Below are 17515 nucleotides of genomic sequence, written 5' to 3'. Positions count from 1 at the left end.
CCAGGGGGGAAATAACTTCCCATGCAATACTCACAAAAATCACATTTTAGTCTTCCTGTCTTATTCCTTTTCCACCTCTCAAACACAATAAAACAATTATTCACTGAAATTCCTATGTGATTTGATCAACAAAAGTGGGAATTTAGTCAAGTAAAATTTTCAAGCTGCCAAAAAAAAAACAAAAAACAAAACCACTCCAGTCCCTTTCTGAGCTTCACAGCCTGCAAAAGAAGGCTGTTTTCTCGGTTACTTGGATATCGGCTGAGTAGTCCTGGCTCACTGGTACCAGCTAAACTAGTCCCAAATCCAGAAATAGCTGGTAGTTAGGAACTGAGAATCTGCTTGGAGACAGTGAATGGGGAACCTTAGCAGTTCTGTGTCATTGTTAGAGGTGATCAGCTTGGTTCAGAGATGGAACGACCTGGAAAATCCTAAATCTGCCATCAGTTTCAAGAGCTTTGATCTTATCTAAAGAAACGAAACTTTGTTGGTGTGATGCTGTTGGCTGAATTTTTTTTTCTATTTTAAGATAATTCACTTTTCATTACCCATTTATATGATTTATGATTTTATATCCAACGACAGTAGCCATCTCCAGAAAAATAGGTGGCTCTCATCTTTCAAAATAGACATGTCCTTGCTTTCTTGTCAAGGGAAATAATGCTCCCTATAGTTTACAATTTCATTTCTCCAAACTACCATTTCAGGTATCTTCTGCAACAGTAATCATACATTCTCAAAAAAGAATCCATGGGCAGGAAATACCGAGGATAACTACAAATAATATTACCCATTCAAGTCATTAAAAAACTATGATGTCTCAAGAATACTATATAAAAGTAAAATGTGTTATTAAATAGCAGCCAAGAAAATCCAGATTCAGCCATTCTACTGAAATTAAAATGTACGATGTAACACGAATACATAAACTGTGCGTGTGCATTCAAAGAAATGAAAAGTTAACAACTTATTGACTGGAGATGTATTAATATGTCTTTTGTCACTCGAACATTATTGACCAGAGATTTTTAATAAAATTGCTGGTCACTGGCACTGATTTCTACAAAAATCCCCTGGTCAATAATGTGTTAAAAGATCTAAACAAAGACAAAATGCTTTTAAAAATTGCTCAAGGATTAAAAAAAAATATTTTACTTTGTAATCAAATTAGAATGAAAATATAAAGTGACATTAATGACTGAATGACAACTACATATGTGAAACACCAAAAAAGGCTATAGTTGACAGGGCATGGGATCTAGCTTCAAAGAGCTTCTAATCAAGGAGATGGCAAATACATGCTGCTCACTAGGCATAAATCTACCACTTAAAGATAATTCCAATAGGAGTCTCTCTGTTGGCTCAATGGTAAAAAGTTCACCTGCCAATGAAGGAGACATGGGTTCAATCCCTTATGTGAGAAGATCCCACATACCACAGAGTAAGTCCACGTGCCACAACTACTGAGCCTGTGCTCTAGAGCCTGGGAGCTGCAACAACTGAGCCCACGTGCCAAAACTACCGAAGCCCAAGTGCCCTGGAGTCCATCCGCTGCAGCAAGAAGCCCAAGCACTGCTCCTAGAGAGCAGTCCACGCAGCAGGGAAGACCAAGCACAACCCAAAACAGACAACAAAGTTGTTTTTAAAAAGGTAATTCTGATAAACACTAAATTGTCTTCATGCCCAATGGAAACAGAATAAGTTGAAACACCTAGCAGTAGCAACTATTCTAAGCAAACAAAAGGAATACAAGTGTATATTTCATGGGGCAATCGCCATAAAATCATTTAAACTTGTATCTCTTTCCCCACAAAGAAATGTGTAATAGCTGTTCCTCATATGTCTAGATCAGCACTGTCCAACAGGGATGTAATGCAAGCCACATATCTAACTTAAAAATTTCAAGCAGACACTAAAAAGTGAAAAGAAAGTGAAATTAATGCTAATAATATTTCACTTAATATATCCAAAATATTATCAGATCAATATATAATGAATATAAAATTAATAAGACATTTTACGCTCATTTTTTACTGTCTTGAAATCTAGTGTATATTTTATACTAACCGTACATCCCAATTCAGACTAGCCACATTTCAATTGCTCACTTTTTGTCATTATTTTCCAAAGTGAAAGTAATTCACAGTAATCAATCTTTTCAGCACTGTAATAACTGCATAAGGAATATAGTGCACTCCAACTTTGTCAATAACCCCTAGCAGAAATTAAGATAACATTATTTCCATTGAAGATGGAGCACAACAGAAAAGCGTATTTTAACTTCCAAGGGCAGAACGCAACAACAAAATGAGGAAAAGTACTGTGTCCATATCTTGGCATCCTGTTCTGCTGTTTTGTCCACTGAACCGTTAGAAAAAGCTGGGAGTAGTGGAAGGGCAAACTCAAATTATTATGAAAATGCAAATTCTGAACTGATGTGAAAACATAACCATACCTTTAAAACCTGTGATGGACCTCAGAATATCATAAAGTTCCTAGCAAAATGTACCAGAAAGCTAGCTGTGGATCCAATTCTCAAGTCCCAATTTACATATTTAAGGTAGCACTGGAAGCAATTCAAACTTATATTTTGTAAAAGATTAAAGCATACCATGGACATTGCCAGTTCAAAAATTTTTGAAATACCTACTGAGATACTGTCAAAACCCTAAACCATTTCTTTGTGTTAACCCCCCAAAAAGTAGTCAATAACAGCTAATCTTTTAAAACTGATCCCAGATGAGGTTGTCTCAAGTTAAAAAAAAAAAGGTAATGAGCAATGTCTTTTGAAACTTACTTCTCATATTAACATCTATAGGATTTATACTTGCAGCGTGAACTTTGATAATGACTTCATTTGGATAGTGTATCATTGGTATCATCATGTTCTGGGTAAATCGAAGCACTTCATTACTCCCATATTTATCTATCACCCAAGCAGGCATGACAGTGCTTCTCGGAGAGGTAGTACTAATTTTTCGAACTGAAGGCTTTTGTACAACTTGGCTTCTCCAGAAGCAAACCGCAGTGCATGCATTTCTTCTAAACACACAGGTCTTCAGAAATCCCATTGTAAACAGTGGTTGAATTACGTGCCCTAATTAAAAGGCACTTAAACGGGATCAAACCCTCACACCTGAATTCCGTCAAATTCCGTCTGAATTCCGCCAAACACTCTGGCCGGTTTCAAAGCTGAGAATTTTAAAATGCAGACAGATTAATGGAGCAATCAAAGAAAGAAGAGTATGGATTTACTTTACTCTTCACATCTGAAATACTCCAATTAACATTCCAATCAGTATGCCATTCATTCTCCTCCTCCCTTACACCAGCTCCCCTTAAAAACAAAACCCCTAAAATCCTGCCCTATCCCGGAAGCCCTCTGAGGGAGAAGCCGACTCCTCTCGCGATCCAGACGCCACAGAAATTCACACTTCCAGGGTTCCGCCGCGACCCTAGCCCGGAGTCTCCTTGTCACGCTTTCTCTTTCCCTTCGGGACTTGCTTAGAGGCACCAGCCAATCGTGTGTAAAGATCTTTTGCCTTGGGCTGTAATTCGACCAATCCGAGAACTCGGTGCTGACAGGGTCTGTGATGATCAAAGATGGCTGCGCCCATGTAATACCAGCAGCGGCAACTGACCTGTTTTTCTCCTCGTCACCTTGTCCCTGGGGTGGCAGACGGGGCACGAGGACCATGTTGGGCCGGACCCTGCGAGAAGTGAGTCGAATTGTCTGCTGAGGGTCCAAGAGGTCGGGAAGATTCGGGGAGTCCTTGTTCTTGTGGACGAGCCCCCCCACCCCCCCCCCCCCCCTTCCTAACCGCGTCTTGGTCAGCCTCGCTGCCTTCTTCCTTAGAACTTGGCGGGATTCGGACCTCCGAGTCCTTAGGCTGTGCTCCTTGTATCCTTTCGGACTTACATTCTCAGCGGGGAAGGCTTCTGCACCGCGGCGTTGTGGGGTGGAAGGCAGAGTGGCTTCTCTCGATTATTCGTTTGCTCAGGCTGCCTCCAGCTCTTGATGGCCTCGAGGTAGGCTCTGCCATATAACGGGGATTTAGCTAGTCCTTGTCCACTACACTCATCTGATGCAGTCCTCACTAAGGACCCCGCAAATCTGTCCCTTGCAAAAGCCAAACTAGTGATTCTTAGCTCCCCACCCCAACCCCGCATATATTCATTCTCCAAGCTTCCACAACCTCCAAGATACCTACGATTTTCTTACCTGCGTCTCCATTTCCTCCACCTCATTTTTGAACTCTAGGCTATATTTGTGAATGTCTTCTGGACAGCTCTTCCAAATGTCCCACAAGCACCCCAGACTCAATTTAACCGAAGTTGACTTAATCATTGTAACAGAACCACCTCTTGCATCTCAATCTACATCATAAAAAACAAAAGCATGATTTCTGATATTCTTTTGTTCAGGATACAAGTGTTATTCCAGTTGCACTTAGATTTTTCTTCATATGTCATGTCCAATAGGTCACTAAACTCTGTTCATTCTTTTTTGAAATTATGTCTGGAGTCTGTTCTCTCATTTTATCCCTGCTCTTAGGGCTTTAATTCAGATCTCCTAACCTGCAGAGCTGTCTGATAGCAGACCCACTGCTATCAGAATCACCTTGGGCCCTCCTTAAAAACTACAGCTGTGTCCCCCTCATGCAGGTCATTATGGTAAGACCCAGAGGATATGGTTTAACCTTAGCTCCCAGGTGATTCTGCTGATAGATTTAGCAATTGAGGACCTACCCCACCTTCCATCTTCCATTTGCCTTCCATCTTCCATTTCTATCTTCACTTGGAAAGTCTTTTTCTTTTTCCAACTGGCAGCCTTTTAGAAAACTATAAATTATGAGAACTTTAAATCCATCGGCTTTAAATAATAAACAGCTATTCCCTCAATACATTTTTGTTTTACCATACTAAATTGCATCTGCTTATACTCAGTGAACAATCTAATTAGTTCTTGAAATTTTTAAAAAATATTTTAACTACAAACTTAATGTAAAATGAAATACAACCTAAAAAAACGGGGTATTTTTTTTTTTTTCTGCCCTCTCCCCCAGCACTGCCTTTTTTGTACCACCCTTCCTCACTAATGTTGTCCAGTGAGCCATTGTGAGAACAATTTTTACCTCAAGGGGGAAAATATATTTAGGGACTCTGACCCAAGGGTAGCCAGAAAGTTGCCTTGACATGATTACTTTCACTTAGTCTCTCCTTTAACAAATATTTATTGATACCTATTGTGCAAAACATTTGGTTATTTTCCCAGACCCTAATATATCTTCTGTCCACTCTGTTATTTCCACATCATTGTACCAGTGCCCCAAATTCTATGAATTAGAGATTAGTACATATTCCATTTTAAAGATGGATCTTTACACATTCCGTATGTAAAGATGCCTGGGACAGTTGAATGATTTATCCATTGTAATTATAATCAATCAGATTTCTCTCCATCACACTCTAGCTGGGATTATCAATTGAAGGAAGAGAAAATTTGTAGGGGAGGGTATTTGGGGAAGGACTGGAAACTGGTGTTTTGAGATAACTTGAGGGACCTGAGTGGAGGCTTAGGGCAGTAGAGGAGCCCTGGGAAGAAGCACTGTTGTGTGTGTGAGTCAGTCGTGGCCGACTCTTTGCAACCCCGTGGACTGTAGCCCACCAGGGGTTCTCCAGGCAAGAATACTGGAGTGGATTGCCATTCCCTTCTCCAGAGGATTTTCCCAACCCAGGGAACGAATCCTGGTCTCCTGCATTGCTGGCCGATTCTTTACCATTTGAGCTATAGAGAAGCATTAAAAAGAGGTAAAATGCCAAATGGGAGATAAAACTGCTACTTGTAAATTTTACCCAGGTGTGTTCAGTAAGGGGAAGCAGCTTACTTTCACTCTTTCTTTTTTAGTGGCCTGATCCCAGTGTTTCTAGGAACCAAACACCACACTAGTATTACTGGCCCTATAATTATATTAAATGGTTATTGTTATATTAAAGAAAATTAATTTTATATCCAATAGGTTTCTTGGGGGTCTAGCCTAAGAACATTTAATTACTGTTCTATGGGAAAATAGATTCCAAATTTTAAACAACTCAGTTCATTCATTCAGTTAACATTTATTGAGCACCTCTGTGTTCTAGACACTGAGGATCAACATGAAGACAGAAATTCCTGCCCTTATGAAACCTACGTTTGTGTGGGGAAGGAGGCATTAAGTAAGTTTAATAATATAATTTCAAGTAGTATACGTGCTATGAAGAAAGGTTAAGCAGGCTATTTTGTTGTTCAGTGACTCAGTCCTGTCCGACTCTACAACCTCATGGACTGCAGCACTCCAGGCTTCCCTGTCTTTCACTGTTTCCCAGAGTTTGCTTAGACTCATGTCCATTGTGTCAGTGATGCCATCCAACCATCTCATTCTCTGTCACCCTTTTTCCTCCTGCCCTCAGTCTTTCCAGCATTAGAGTATACTGTGATAATTAGTTGGGGGATATGGATGTTTTAGAGGGATCAGGAAAGTTTCTCTGACTGAGTCGGTGATATATAATAGAGACCTGAAAGATAAAAAGGGTGAACCCTGGGAAGAACTGGGAGAAGGGTCTTTGAGGCAGGAAGAAGAGTAAGTGGAAAATCTCTGAAGCAGGGGCAAACTTGACATGTTCAAGGAAGCTCTCTTCTCACCCAAGAGAACTAAACGAGGAGGAGAGTACTGGCAGATGAGGTTAGAGAGAAGCAGGAACCAGATCACCTTTCAGGCCATGAGAAGGAATGTGGGTTTTATTCTAAATGTAATGCAAATCCTCTGGAAGGTTGTGAATCTTTGGACATGATCTGATTTAAAATTTAAAAAGCTCCAGGCTACTCAGGATTGTGGTCTGGAGGAAGGCAAATGGAGAAGCAGGGAGGCCAGTTAGAAGGCCGTTGCCTTGCCAAGAGCTGATGCAGCATGAATAGGGTGGTGGGAGCAGAAGTAATACAAAATAGGGGTTTCGTTTCTTAAGTTTGGGCTTTCTGACAGATTGGATATAGGTTTGATAGAAAGAGACGAGTCAAGGAGGATGCTTGGATTTGGGGCCTGGGCAAGTGGCACAGTGGTAAAGAATCCACCTGCCAGTGCAGGAGACACAAGAGATGCAGGTTCAGTCCCTGGGTCAGGAAAATCCCCTGGAGAAGGAAATGGCAACCCACTCTACTATTCTTGCCTGGAGAATTCCATGGACAGAGGTGCCTAGCAGGCTATAGTTCATGGGGTCACAAACAGTCAAACACAGCTGAGCACAGCACACAGAATCAAGATAGGAAAGATTCTACAGGGAGCGTGTTGTGAGGAGAAAGTTATCAAGGCAGGATAATTTTGAGATGCCTCCAAAGATAACCAAGTGAAGAGGTTGGTTAAGCAGATGGATATAGGAATGTGGAGATCAAGAGAGAAGCTAGGTATGAAGATATGAGTTGGCCAGAGTGGAGGAGATAATTGAAGTTATGCAGTCAGATGAGATCATCTGGGAAGCTGAGTGAAAATATAGAAGAAGGCATAAAACTTTCCAACATTTCGAGGTCAACAGCAGGAAGCACAACTAGCAAAAGAGACTTGAAGGAATGGCCTTAAGTAAGGCAGGAGGAAACCAGAAGGGCTTGGTCTCCTGAAATACAAGTGGAAAAGAAGTGCTTCCAGGAGCGGGTGATGTTGAATGCTGACCCAGACTGAGTGTGACTGCTGGATTTAGAAACGTGAAGCTGACTGGTGATCTTGAAGTGCTGTTTCTTGGAACAATGGAGACAAAAGCAAGAATGTTAAATGGGTGTGTTAAAGAGAGTACCAGTCAACCAGACACTCAGCTCCCAAGGGCTCTTCTATACCTTCAGCATTTATCAAGACAGTTTTTCTTCTGAAAGACAGTCCTTTTCCTCAGTGAATCTCTGATGTTATTAATACCTGTGAAGTTACAAAATGTTCTCTCTCAGTTACAGAGGAGTAAATGCTATTACACTTTGCACAGAGAAGTAGTGGAGTATAGTGGTCCGAAGCATGGGCTTCAGAAACAAGATCAGACCTTGGTTGAATCCCAGCTCTGTTGCTTTCTAGCTGTGTGATTTTAAGCAGGAACTTTGGTAATTTATCTGTAGAGTGGAAATAATAATATCAGCCTGTTAATGTGGATATAAAGGTTAAATGAAATGTAAAATGTATAGGATAACACCTGGAACTAAGAGTTATTATTAGCACTGATTTTGTTACAGTGACAAAATTACTAGATTTTATGTGTTTATAGTTTTCTTTGGAAGGACTGATGCTGAAGCTGAAACTCCAGTACTTTGGCCACTTCATGCGAAGAGTTGACTCATTGGAAAAGACTCTGATGCTGGGAGGGATTGGGGGCAGGAGAAGGGGACGACAGAGGATGAGATGGTTGGATGGCATCACTGACTCGATGGACGTGAGTCTGAGTGAACTCTGGGAGTTGGTGATGGACAGGGAGGCCTGGCGTGCTGTGATTCATGGGGTCGCAAAGAGTTGGACATGACTGAGTGACTGAACTGAACTGATAGTTTTCTTTTCCCTGGTTCTCTAAGAAGAGTAGTTCCTGCGGAAGATTTCCTCATTTTTACAAGAAGGCGTATTACTTTTCTATTGTTGCATAACAAACTTGTCTTAAAATAACACAGTCTTAAAACACCCACAGTCTGATCATCTCACAGTTTTGTGGGTCAGGGCTGGCGTGGCTGGGTTCTCTACTCAGTCTCACAAGGCTGGTCGTAAGGTGTCAACCAGAGCTGCAGATTCTTTGCATGCCTTGGGATCCTTTTTCCACCTCACTGGTAGGCAGAATCCATTGCTTTGAGGTTGCAGGACTGAGGTCCCAGTTTTCTTGCTGGATGGTAGAGTAAATGAGCTCAGGAGACAGGAGATGTGGGATGATGATTAGAACTGAGGTTTGGGAGAATATACAGATGCTGGTAATGACATAGTCTGGGCTGTGACCATGTGAGTGGGTAACTGGAGTGAAGTGAAGAGTTTGTGTCAAGGGAGTTCAAGAACTGAGAGGCCCGGTGTCAGTGTACCTGACTTGAAGTTTGAAGTCAACAAAAATAGCTACAGTGAACCAGCTGCTAAAATCTTTCATAAATGACAAGGAGTACCAGGGAGACTGTTAGAGTAATATAATCTCCTCCAAGACCTGTGCTTCAGATGAGCTGGGGGTTTTGAGAAAAGAGGCAAGAAAAAGGCATATGAGGACAAGGGGAACACCTGCCCACACAATCTCCCCTCCCCACTGGACTCTGGTACATGGTAAGTAAGAACTAAAACAGCCATCCTGTGGGAAAACTGCAGGAGAAGCAGTGGCCTTAAGGAAAAGTCTAGTTTCCATTTGAGAAAAGAAATGCTAGGGAGAGAGAATTTGTTTTCTTAATGAAAACTTTTCCACTTGATTTCATCTTATATTCAGATATGACACTTTTAGTTTTGCTCCAAGGGATCTTACAATTTGTCATAATCCTTGTGCCTAGTCCATTCTAGCTAATTAGCATCTTTGTTTTCATTTCCCTTCTTGATTTTCTCAAATCTAGATTTCCTAAATACGGTCCTCACAGGATCACCATTTAAAATGAATACTCCCAGAATAGTATGGAGCTTCCTTAAAAAAACAAAAATAGAGCTACTATATGACCCTGCAGTCCCACTCCTGGGCATATATCCAGAGAAAACCATAATTTGAAAAGATGTATGCACCTCAGTGTTCATTGCAAGACTATTTACAATAGCCAGAACATGGAAACAACCTGAATGTCCAACAGATGAAAGGATAAAGAAGATATGCTATCTTTACACAATGGACATTCAGATCAGATCAGATCAGATCAGTCCCTCAGTCGTGTCCGACTCTTTGCGACCCCATGAATTGCAGCACGCCAGGCCTCCCTGTCCATCACCAACTCCCGGAGTTCACTCAGACTCACATCCATTGAGTCAGTGATGCCATCCAGCCATCTCATTCTCTGTCGTCCCCTTCTCCTCTTGCCCCCAATCCCTTCCAGCATCAGAGTCTTTTCCAATGAGTCAACTCTTTGCATGAGGTGGCCAAAGTACTGGAGTTTCAGCTTTAGCATCATTCCTTCCAAAGAAATCCCAGGGCTGATCTCCTTCAGAATGAACTGGTTGGATCTCCTTGCAGTCCAAGGGACTCTCAACAGTCCTCTCCAACACCACAGTTCAAAAGCATCAATTCTTCGGCATTCAGCCTTCTTCACAGTCCAACTCTCACATCCATACATGACCATTGGAAAAACCATAGCCTTGACTAGACTAACTTTTGTTGGCAAAGTAATGTCTCTGCTTTTGAATATGCTATCTAGGTTGGTCATACCTTTCCTTCCAAGGAGTAAGTGTCTTTTAATTTCATGGCTGCAGTCACCATCTGTAGTGATTTTGGAGCCCCCAAAAATAAAGTCTGACACTGTTTCCACTGTTTCCCCATCTATTTCCCATGAAGTGGTGGGACTGGATGCCATGATCTTCGTTTTCTGAATGTTGAGCTTTAAGCCAACTTTTTCACTCTCCTCTTTCACTTTCATCAAGAGGCTTTTGAGTTCCTCTTCACTTTCTGCCATAAGGGTGGTCTCATCTGCATATCTGAGGTTATTGATATTTCTCCCAGCAATCTTGATTCCAGCTTGTGTTTCTTCCAGCCCAGCGTTTCTCATGATGTACTCTGCATAGAAGTTAAATAAACAGGGTGACACTATACAGCCTTGACAAACTTCTTTTCCTATTTGGAACCAGTCTGTTGTTCCATGTCCAGTTCTAACTGTTGCTTCCTGACCTGCATACAGATTTCTCAAGAGGCAGGTCAGGTGGTCTGGGATTCCCATCTCTTTCAGAATTTTCCACAGTTTATTGTGATGCACACAGTCAAAGGCTTTGGCATAGTCAAGAAAGCAGAAATAGATGTTTTTCTGGAACTCTCTTGCTTTTTCCATGATCCAGTGGATGTTGGCAATTTGATCTCTGGTGCCTCTGCCTTTTCTAAAACCAGCTTGAACATCTGGAAGTTCACGGTTCACGTATTGCTGAAGCCTGGCTTGGAGAATTTTGAGCATTACTTTACTAGCGTGTGAGATGAGTACAATTGTGCAGTAGTTTGAGCATTCTTTGGCATTGCCTTTCTTTGGGATTGGAATGGAAACTGACCTTTTCCAGTCCTGTGGCCACTGCTGAGTTTTCCAAATTTGCTGGCATAATGGGACATTACTCAGCCATAAAAAAATAAAAATGAAATAATGCCACTTGCAGCAATATGGATGGACCTGGAGATCATCATACTAAGTGAAGTAAGCCAAAGACAAAGACGTGATACTGCTTATACATGGAATCTTAAAAAATAATGATACAACTGAACTTACATACAGAATAGAAATAGACCCACAGACATAGATATCAAACTTATGGTTACCAAAAGGAAAGAGGAGGGGATAAATTAGGATTTTGAGATTAACATATACACACTACTACACATAAAACAGATAACACACAAGGACCTACTTTATAGCACAGGGAAATATACTCAATATTATGTAGTAACCTATAACGGAAAAGAAAATCTGGGGGGAAAAACATCGTATTTGTAACTGAATCACTTTGCTTTACACCTGAAACCAGCACAACACTGTAGATCAGATATAGCTCAATAAATAAATGAGCACTCCAAACAGTCTGATTTCTTGCCTTTGTAACCACAGCTGCAACTCCTTACCTCTTCCTGTCATAGGAGTTGGCGAGTCAGAAGGCAACGTGAGGATAATGGGCATTAGGGGACTTGAGGGGAGGCAAAAAGAGGAGACAATAGCAGAGATAATCTTCCTCGTGTTTACGGTTCTGCTCTGGGGTAGGCCTGTTTATATACCTCTGTGTCTGTCCAGCTTTGTGCTTCTGCAAGTTCTGATACTTGCAGCCTATTTACATAAGCCCACTCCATATTTACAGTATCAGAACACACTGCTGTCTTTTCTTTCTCTTCCGCTCCACTCTTCTCAAGCATCATACAAACCATTCAGCAGTAATACCTTTTTTGTTACATTCAGTTATCTCCTTTGAGTCAAGCCCAGCTGCCCCTCACCAACCGCCGACCCTCCCAGTATCCCCATGGTAGCCCTTTCCTCCTCCTGTGCATCAGCATTAGCGGCCCTCTCAGTGGCCTATTGGCACTACTTTTCTAGCTCAACACCCTCAGGCCTAAGAATACCACCTCTCTGATGATTTATTCAACAGTTTAGAGCAGAACACTTGCAGATTTTCCCCTAAATGCAAACACCTATTGCTTGATATATATTCAATCAGTTCAGTTCAGTCACTCAGTCATGTCCGACTCTTTGCGACCCCATGAATCGCAGCACGCCAGGCCTCCCTGTCCATCACCAACTCCCGGAGTGCACCCAGACCCACGTCCATCGAGTCAGTGATTCCATCCAGCCATCTCATCCTCTGTCGTCCCCTTCTCCTCCTGCCCCCAATCCCTCCCAGCATCAGAGTCTTTTCCAATGAGTCAACTCTTCGTATGAGGTGGCCAAAGTACTGGAGTTTCAGCTTTAGCATCATTCCTTCCAAAGAAATCCCAGGGCTGATCTCCTTCAGAATGGACTGGTTGGATCTCCTTGCAGTCCAAGGGACTCTCAAGAGTTTCTCCAACACCACAGTTCAAAAGCATCAATTCTTTGGCACTCAGCCTTCTTCACAGTCCAACTCTCACATCCATACATGACCACTGGAAAAACCATAGCCTTGACTAGATGAACCTTTGTTGGCAAAGTAATGTCTCTGCTTTTGAATATGCTATCTAGGTTGGTCATAACTTTCCTTCCAAGGAGTAAGTGTCTTTTAATTTCATGGCTGCAGTCACCATCTGCAGTGATTCTGGAGCCCCCCAAAATAAAGTCTGACACTGTTTCCACTGTTTCCCCATCTATTTCCCATGAAGTGGTGGGACCGGATGCCATGATCTTCGTTTTCTGAATGTTGAGCTTTAAGCCACCTTTTTCACTCTCCACTTTCACTTTCATCAAGAGGCTTTTGAGTTCCTCTTTACTTTCTGCCATAAGGGTGGTGTCATCTGCATATCTGAGGTTATTGATATTTCTCCCGGCAGTCTTGATTCCAGCTTGTGCTTCATCCAGCCCAGCATTTCTCATGATGTACTCTGCATAGAAGTTAAATAAACAGGGTGACACTATACAGCCTTGACAAACTTCTTTTCCTATTTGGAACCAGTCTGTTGTTCCATGTCCAGTTCTAACTGTTGCTTCCTGACCTGCATACAGATTTCTCAAGAGGCAGGTCAGGTGGTCTGGGATTCCCATCTCTTTCAGAATTTTCCACAGTTTATTGTGATGCACACAGTCAAAGGCTTTGGCATAGTCAAGAAAGCAGAAATAGATGTTTTTCTGGAACTCTCTTGCTTTTTCCATGATCCAGCAGATGTTGGCAATTTGATCTCTGGTTCCTCTGCCTTTTCTAAAACCAGCTTGAACATCAGGAAGTTCACGGTTCACGTATTGCTGAAGCCTGGCCTGGAGAATTTTGAGCATTACTTTACTAGCGTGTGAGATGAGTACAATTGTGTGGTAGTTTGAGCATTCTTTGGCATTGCCTTTCTTTGGGATTGGAATGAAAACTGACCTTTTCCAGTCCTGTGGCCACTGCTGAGTTTTCCAAATTTGCTGGCATATTGAGTGCAGCACTTTCACAGCATCATCTTTCAGGATTTGAAATAGCTCAACTGGAATTCCATCACCTCCAGTAGCTCTGTTCGTAGTGATGCTTTCTAAGGCCCACTTGACTTCATATTCCAGGATGTCTGGCTCTAGGTCAGTGATCACACCATCATGATTATCTGGGTCATGAAGTTCTTTTTTGTACAGTTCTTCTGTGTATTCTTGCCACCTCTTCTTAATATCTTCTGCTTCTGTTAGGTCCATACCATTTCTGTCCTTTATCGAGCCCATCTTTGCATGAAATGTCCCATTGGTGTATCTAATTTTCTTGAAGAGATCTCTAGTCTTTCCCATTCTGTTGTTTTCCTGTATTTCTTTGCATTGATCACTGAGGAAGGCTTTCTTATCTCTTCTTTGGAACTCTGCATTCAGATGCTTATATCTTTCCGTTTCTCCTTTGCTTTTCGCTTCTCTTCTTTTTACAGGTATTTGTAAGGCCTCCCCAGACAGCCATTTTGCTTTTTTGCATTTCTTTTTCTTGGGGATGGTCTTGATCCCTGTCTCCTGTACTGTCACGAACCTCATTCCATAGTTCATCAGGCACTCTATCTATCAGATCTAGTCCCTTAAATCTATTTCTCACTTCCACTGTATAATCATAAGGGATTTGATATAGGTCATACCTGAATGGTCTAGTGGTTTTCCCTACTTTCTTCAGTCAACATACAGGACAGGCTAAGCTTCCACTGGGGCAGTGAGAAATCGTGAAGGAGCAAATGTTAAGAAGTTACCCTTTAGTATTTGTGTGACTTTGAGCAAATCATTTAACCTCTCTGAGCTTCAGTTAATTTATCTATAAAGTGAGGTTAATAATTAGTTGGTTGTTTTAAGGGCTAAATAAAGAAATAATGCATGTAAAGCAACAGTAGTGCCTGGTCTTGGTTTTGAATCTAAACCTCACTTCAAATTTTTATATTTAACCACTCTATCTGCCTATCTCAGTATAACATTTGAAACTTGTGCAGACTCAGCAGAAGTTTTTTGGAATTGTGTATATTCTAGGTTTCTGTGGCACTGAAACAAGGCCAAATCACGCCAACTGAGCTCTGTCAAAGATGTCTCTCCCTTATCAAGAAGACTAAGTTTCTAAATGCGTACATTACTGTATCAGAAGAAGTGGCCTTAAAGCAAGCTGAAGAATCAGAGAAAAGATATAAGAAAGGTAAATTACTTTGACTTGTACTTAATTGTTACATCCCGAGAGAAAGAGTTTAATTGGATATAGCAGTTTCCATTTGGCAGGTAGAGCTTTAAACATAAAATAAAAAAAAAACTTCCCTTATTTAAAGACCTGGGGAATTCCCTGGAGATTCAGTGGTTAGGACTCCACACTTCCACTGCTGGGGGCTCGTGTTCAGTCCCTGGTTGGGGAACTAAGACCCCACAAATCTCGTGGTATGGCCAAATAAAAAAAAATTATTTTTTAAAAGAAGAACTGGTATGAGATATAATAAAAATGAGACTAATTTTATAATGTCCAACTTGTAATAATTTCTAACACAAATTTGATTTCTGAAGACGTATCTTTAGCAAGCTAGTAGCTGTCTTAATAACTAGGATTAATGTCTCTGTATTTCGAACTAGATATCTTTTCTATTCTTTGGGTTTCTTCATGCAGGTCACTCACTGGGAGATTTAGATGGAATTCCTGTTGCAGTAAAAGATAACTTTAGCACATCCGGCATTGAGACAACCTGCGCATCAAACATGCTGAAAGGTAAGGTGTGGCTAGCCAGAGCGTTATTTTATAAAAATAAGTGTTTTTCAGTTTAAAGATAAGATACTAATGCACCAAGATATCTTAGACTAGTTATATCTGCAAAGGAAATAACTTATGGTGGAATATTACCTTCTTACTATTTGCTCTTTCAGAATGCAAAGTTATTCTTCAGAGGTAGGCCTGCTTAACAGAGGAATCCTATTTAGGAAGATAACATCACTGCAAACACACTAAGTGAACTCTTAACTCCTCCAACTTCCACTCGTTGATAGTATAGAAATAAGTATAAAGTGGCTGTCATTACCCCCTCTTTTGCAGATGGTATAAGGATTTATTATTAATAACATCTACTGTTTGATTATTTTTGTCACTATACTTAGTATAATGATGCTTAGTTTTAATTTTTTAAGTTTAGTAGGTCAAAAAGGAATCCTATTTATCAATATATGGTTGGATCCTAGGAGGAAAAAGAAATGGAAAAAGGATAGAGAACTTCACACTAAAATTAATATTCTGAGGTATATGCCCCAAGTTCCTTTGATAAAGTAAACTGTTGTTAATTATTTGCGAATATACACTAGATAGAGGAAATTTTAATTGACAATAAAGATCTATCCCTGCTGGAAATAGATAAAAATTGCTGTGTGATATAGCACATCTGAGAAGAAAAAGTCAATGCAATGAGCAGAATGATTTGTGATTAATTTCAAATGACTTGGGTACCTCGCTATCATTCAATATTTTGTAGTACTGTTAAAGTCAATATTTTTAGATTATAAAGATGATGAATATAGAGACTTTCTTTGGAAAAAATAGCAAGCAGTCAGCAGCAGAAAAACATTAACTTTCAGAAGAAAGTACAACTTAAATTAGGAATAAGTAGCATTTGTCAATATGAATTGCTTAATTGGAGTTTAAAATTGTTTCTTAAATAGGATTTACATGTTCACTGTTTTCTTTCCTATGATAAAAATTACTGAATTTTTAGGAGGACAGGGGCAAGAAAGGGGAGGGGATTAAGAGGTATAAGTGACTGTATAAAATAAATAAGCTATAAGAGTATATTGTACAGAACAGGGAATATAGACAACATTTTTTAATAACTTTAAATGGAATATAACCTGTAAAATATTTGAATCACTATGTTTTACACCTGTAATATAACATTTAAATCAGCTATACCTCAGTTTAGTTTTTGTTTTTTTAAAGAAAACTGAATTTTTTTCAGGTTATGTACCACCTTATAATGCCACAGTAGTTCAGAAGTTGTTGGATCAGGGAGCTCTGCTAATGGGAAAAACAAACTTAGATGAGTTTGCTATGGGGTAAGTAAAATTAAAATTTTCTTTTCCTGTATTTCTTTCATCTGTGTCTTCAACTTCATTATGTGTAGGTACCTAAAAGTAGTGTGATTTCGTGAGAACTCTCTTGCCAATTCCTTGCTAGTTCCTCAGTTCCTCCATGAGAGATTACGTTAGTGAGGTGGTTTCGTGAGGACTCTCTCTGCCAATTTTTCAGTCCCTCCATGAGAGCTTGTGTTCTGCTGATAGATATCTCACTTTGGTTTTGATTTGCATTTCCCCGATGACTAACAGTGTTGATCATCATGTGTTTATTTTGCTATCCATATATCTTTGGTGAAGTATCTATTCAAATCTTCTCAATGAGTTGTAAGAGTTTTTCCCCATATAGTCTGGATTCAAGTCCATTATCAGATAGGTGATTTGCAAATAGGTTCTCTGAGTCTCTGGCTTGTCTTTGCATCCTCTGAATATGCCTTTCAAATAGCAAAAGTTTTTAGTTTTGATGAAGTCCAGTTCGTTGTTTTCTTCCTTTAATGACTCATGGTTTTGTGTCTTTGCCAAGAAAGCTTTACCTTTTCCAAGGTCATCAAGACTTTTTTTTCCAATGTTTTCTCCTAGAAGTTTTATAGTTTTAGTTCTTAAATTTAAAATTGTAATCCAGTTAATTTTTTGTAGATTATGTGAAGAAAGCAAAAGTTCATTTTTTTGCATGTCTATCATATA

At 40.3% G+C, this 17515-nt stretch overlaps 2 protein-coding genes across 8 annotated transcripts in view; one reads left to right on the top strand and one right to left on the bottom strand.

Annotated features, from left to right (window-relative positions):
* Positions 1-17515, bottom strand: part of RTN4IP1 (reticulon 4 interacting protein 1) — a 134763-nt gene that overhangs the window by 48098 nt on the left and 69150 nt on the right. The window contains exons 1-2 of one of the 6 annotated variants that reach the window (XM_055535304.1): positions 4223-4360; positions 2798-3192 (exon numbers count right to left, since the gene is read on the bottom strand). The exons of 1 other annotated variant lie outside the window; for it this stretch is intronic. In XM_055535304.1, the coding sequence (XP_055391279.1) occupies positions 2798-3071 (274 nt within the window). In that variant the 5' untranslated portion in view covers positions 3072-3192; positions 4223-4360. Of the gene's footprint in view, positions 1-2797; positions 3498-4222; positions 4361-17515 lie in introns of those variants that run through there. 4 more of the 6 variants (XR_008698188.1, XM_055535307.1, XM_055535303.1 and 1 more) reach the window with 4 other exon arrangements.
* The window catches only part of QRSL1 (glutaminyl-tRNA amidotransferase subunit QRSL1), a 34823-nt gene continuing 20896 nt past the window's right edge, over positions 3589-17515 (top strand). For both annotated transcript variants that reach the window (XM_055535301.1, XM_055535302.1), the window contains exons 1-4: positions 3589-3719; positions 14771-14930; positions 15387-15485; positions 16717-16813. In XM_055535301.1, coding sequence (XP_055391276.1) covers positions 3594-3719; positions 14771-14930; positions 15387-15485; positions 16717-16813 — 482 coding nt within the window. In that variant the 5' untranslated portion in view covers positions 3589-3593. The remainder of the gene's footprint in view (positions 3720-14770; positions 14931-15386; positions 15486-16716; positions 16814-17515) is intronic.

This window comes from Bubalus kerabau, chromosome 9 (assembly GCF_029407905.1).
Source record: "Bubalus kerabau isolate K-KA32 ecotype Philippines breed swamp buffalo chromosome 9, PCC_UOA_SB_1v2, whole genome shotgun sequence".
Classification (NCBI taxonomy): domain Eukaryota; kingdom Metazoa; phylum Chordata; class Mammalia; order Artiodactyla; family Bovidae; genus Bubalus; species Bubalus kerabau.
This window is presented reverse-complemented; position numbering and strand designations above follow the sequence as displayed.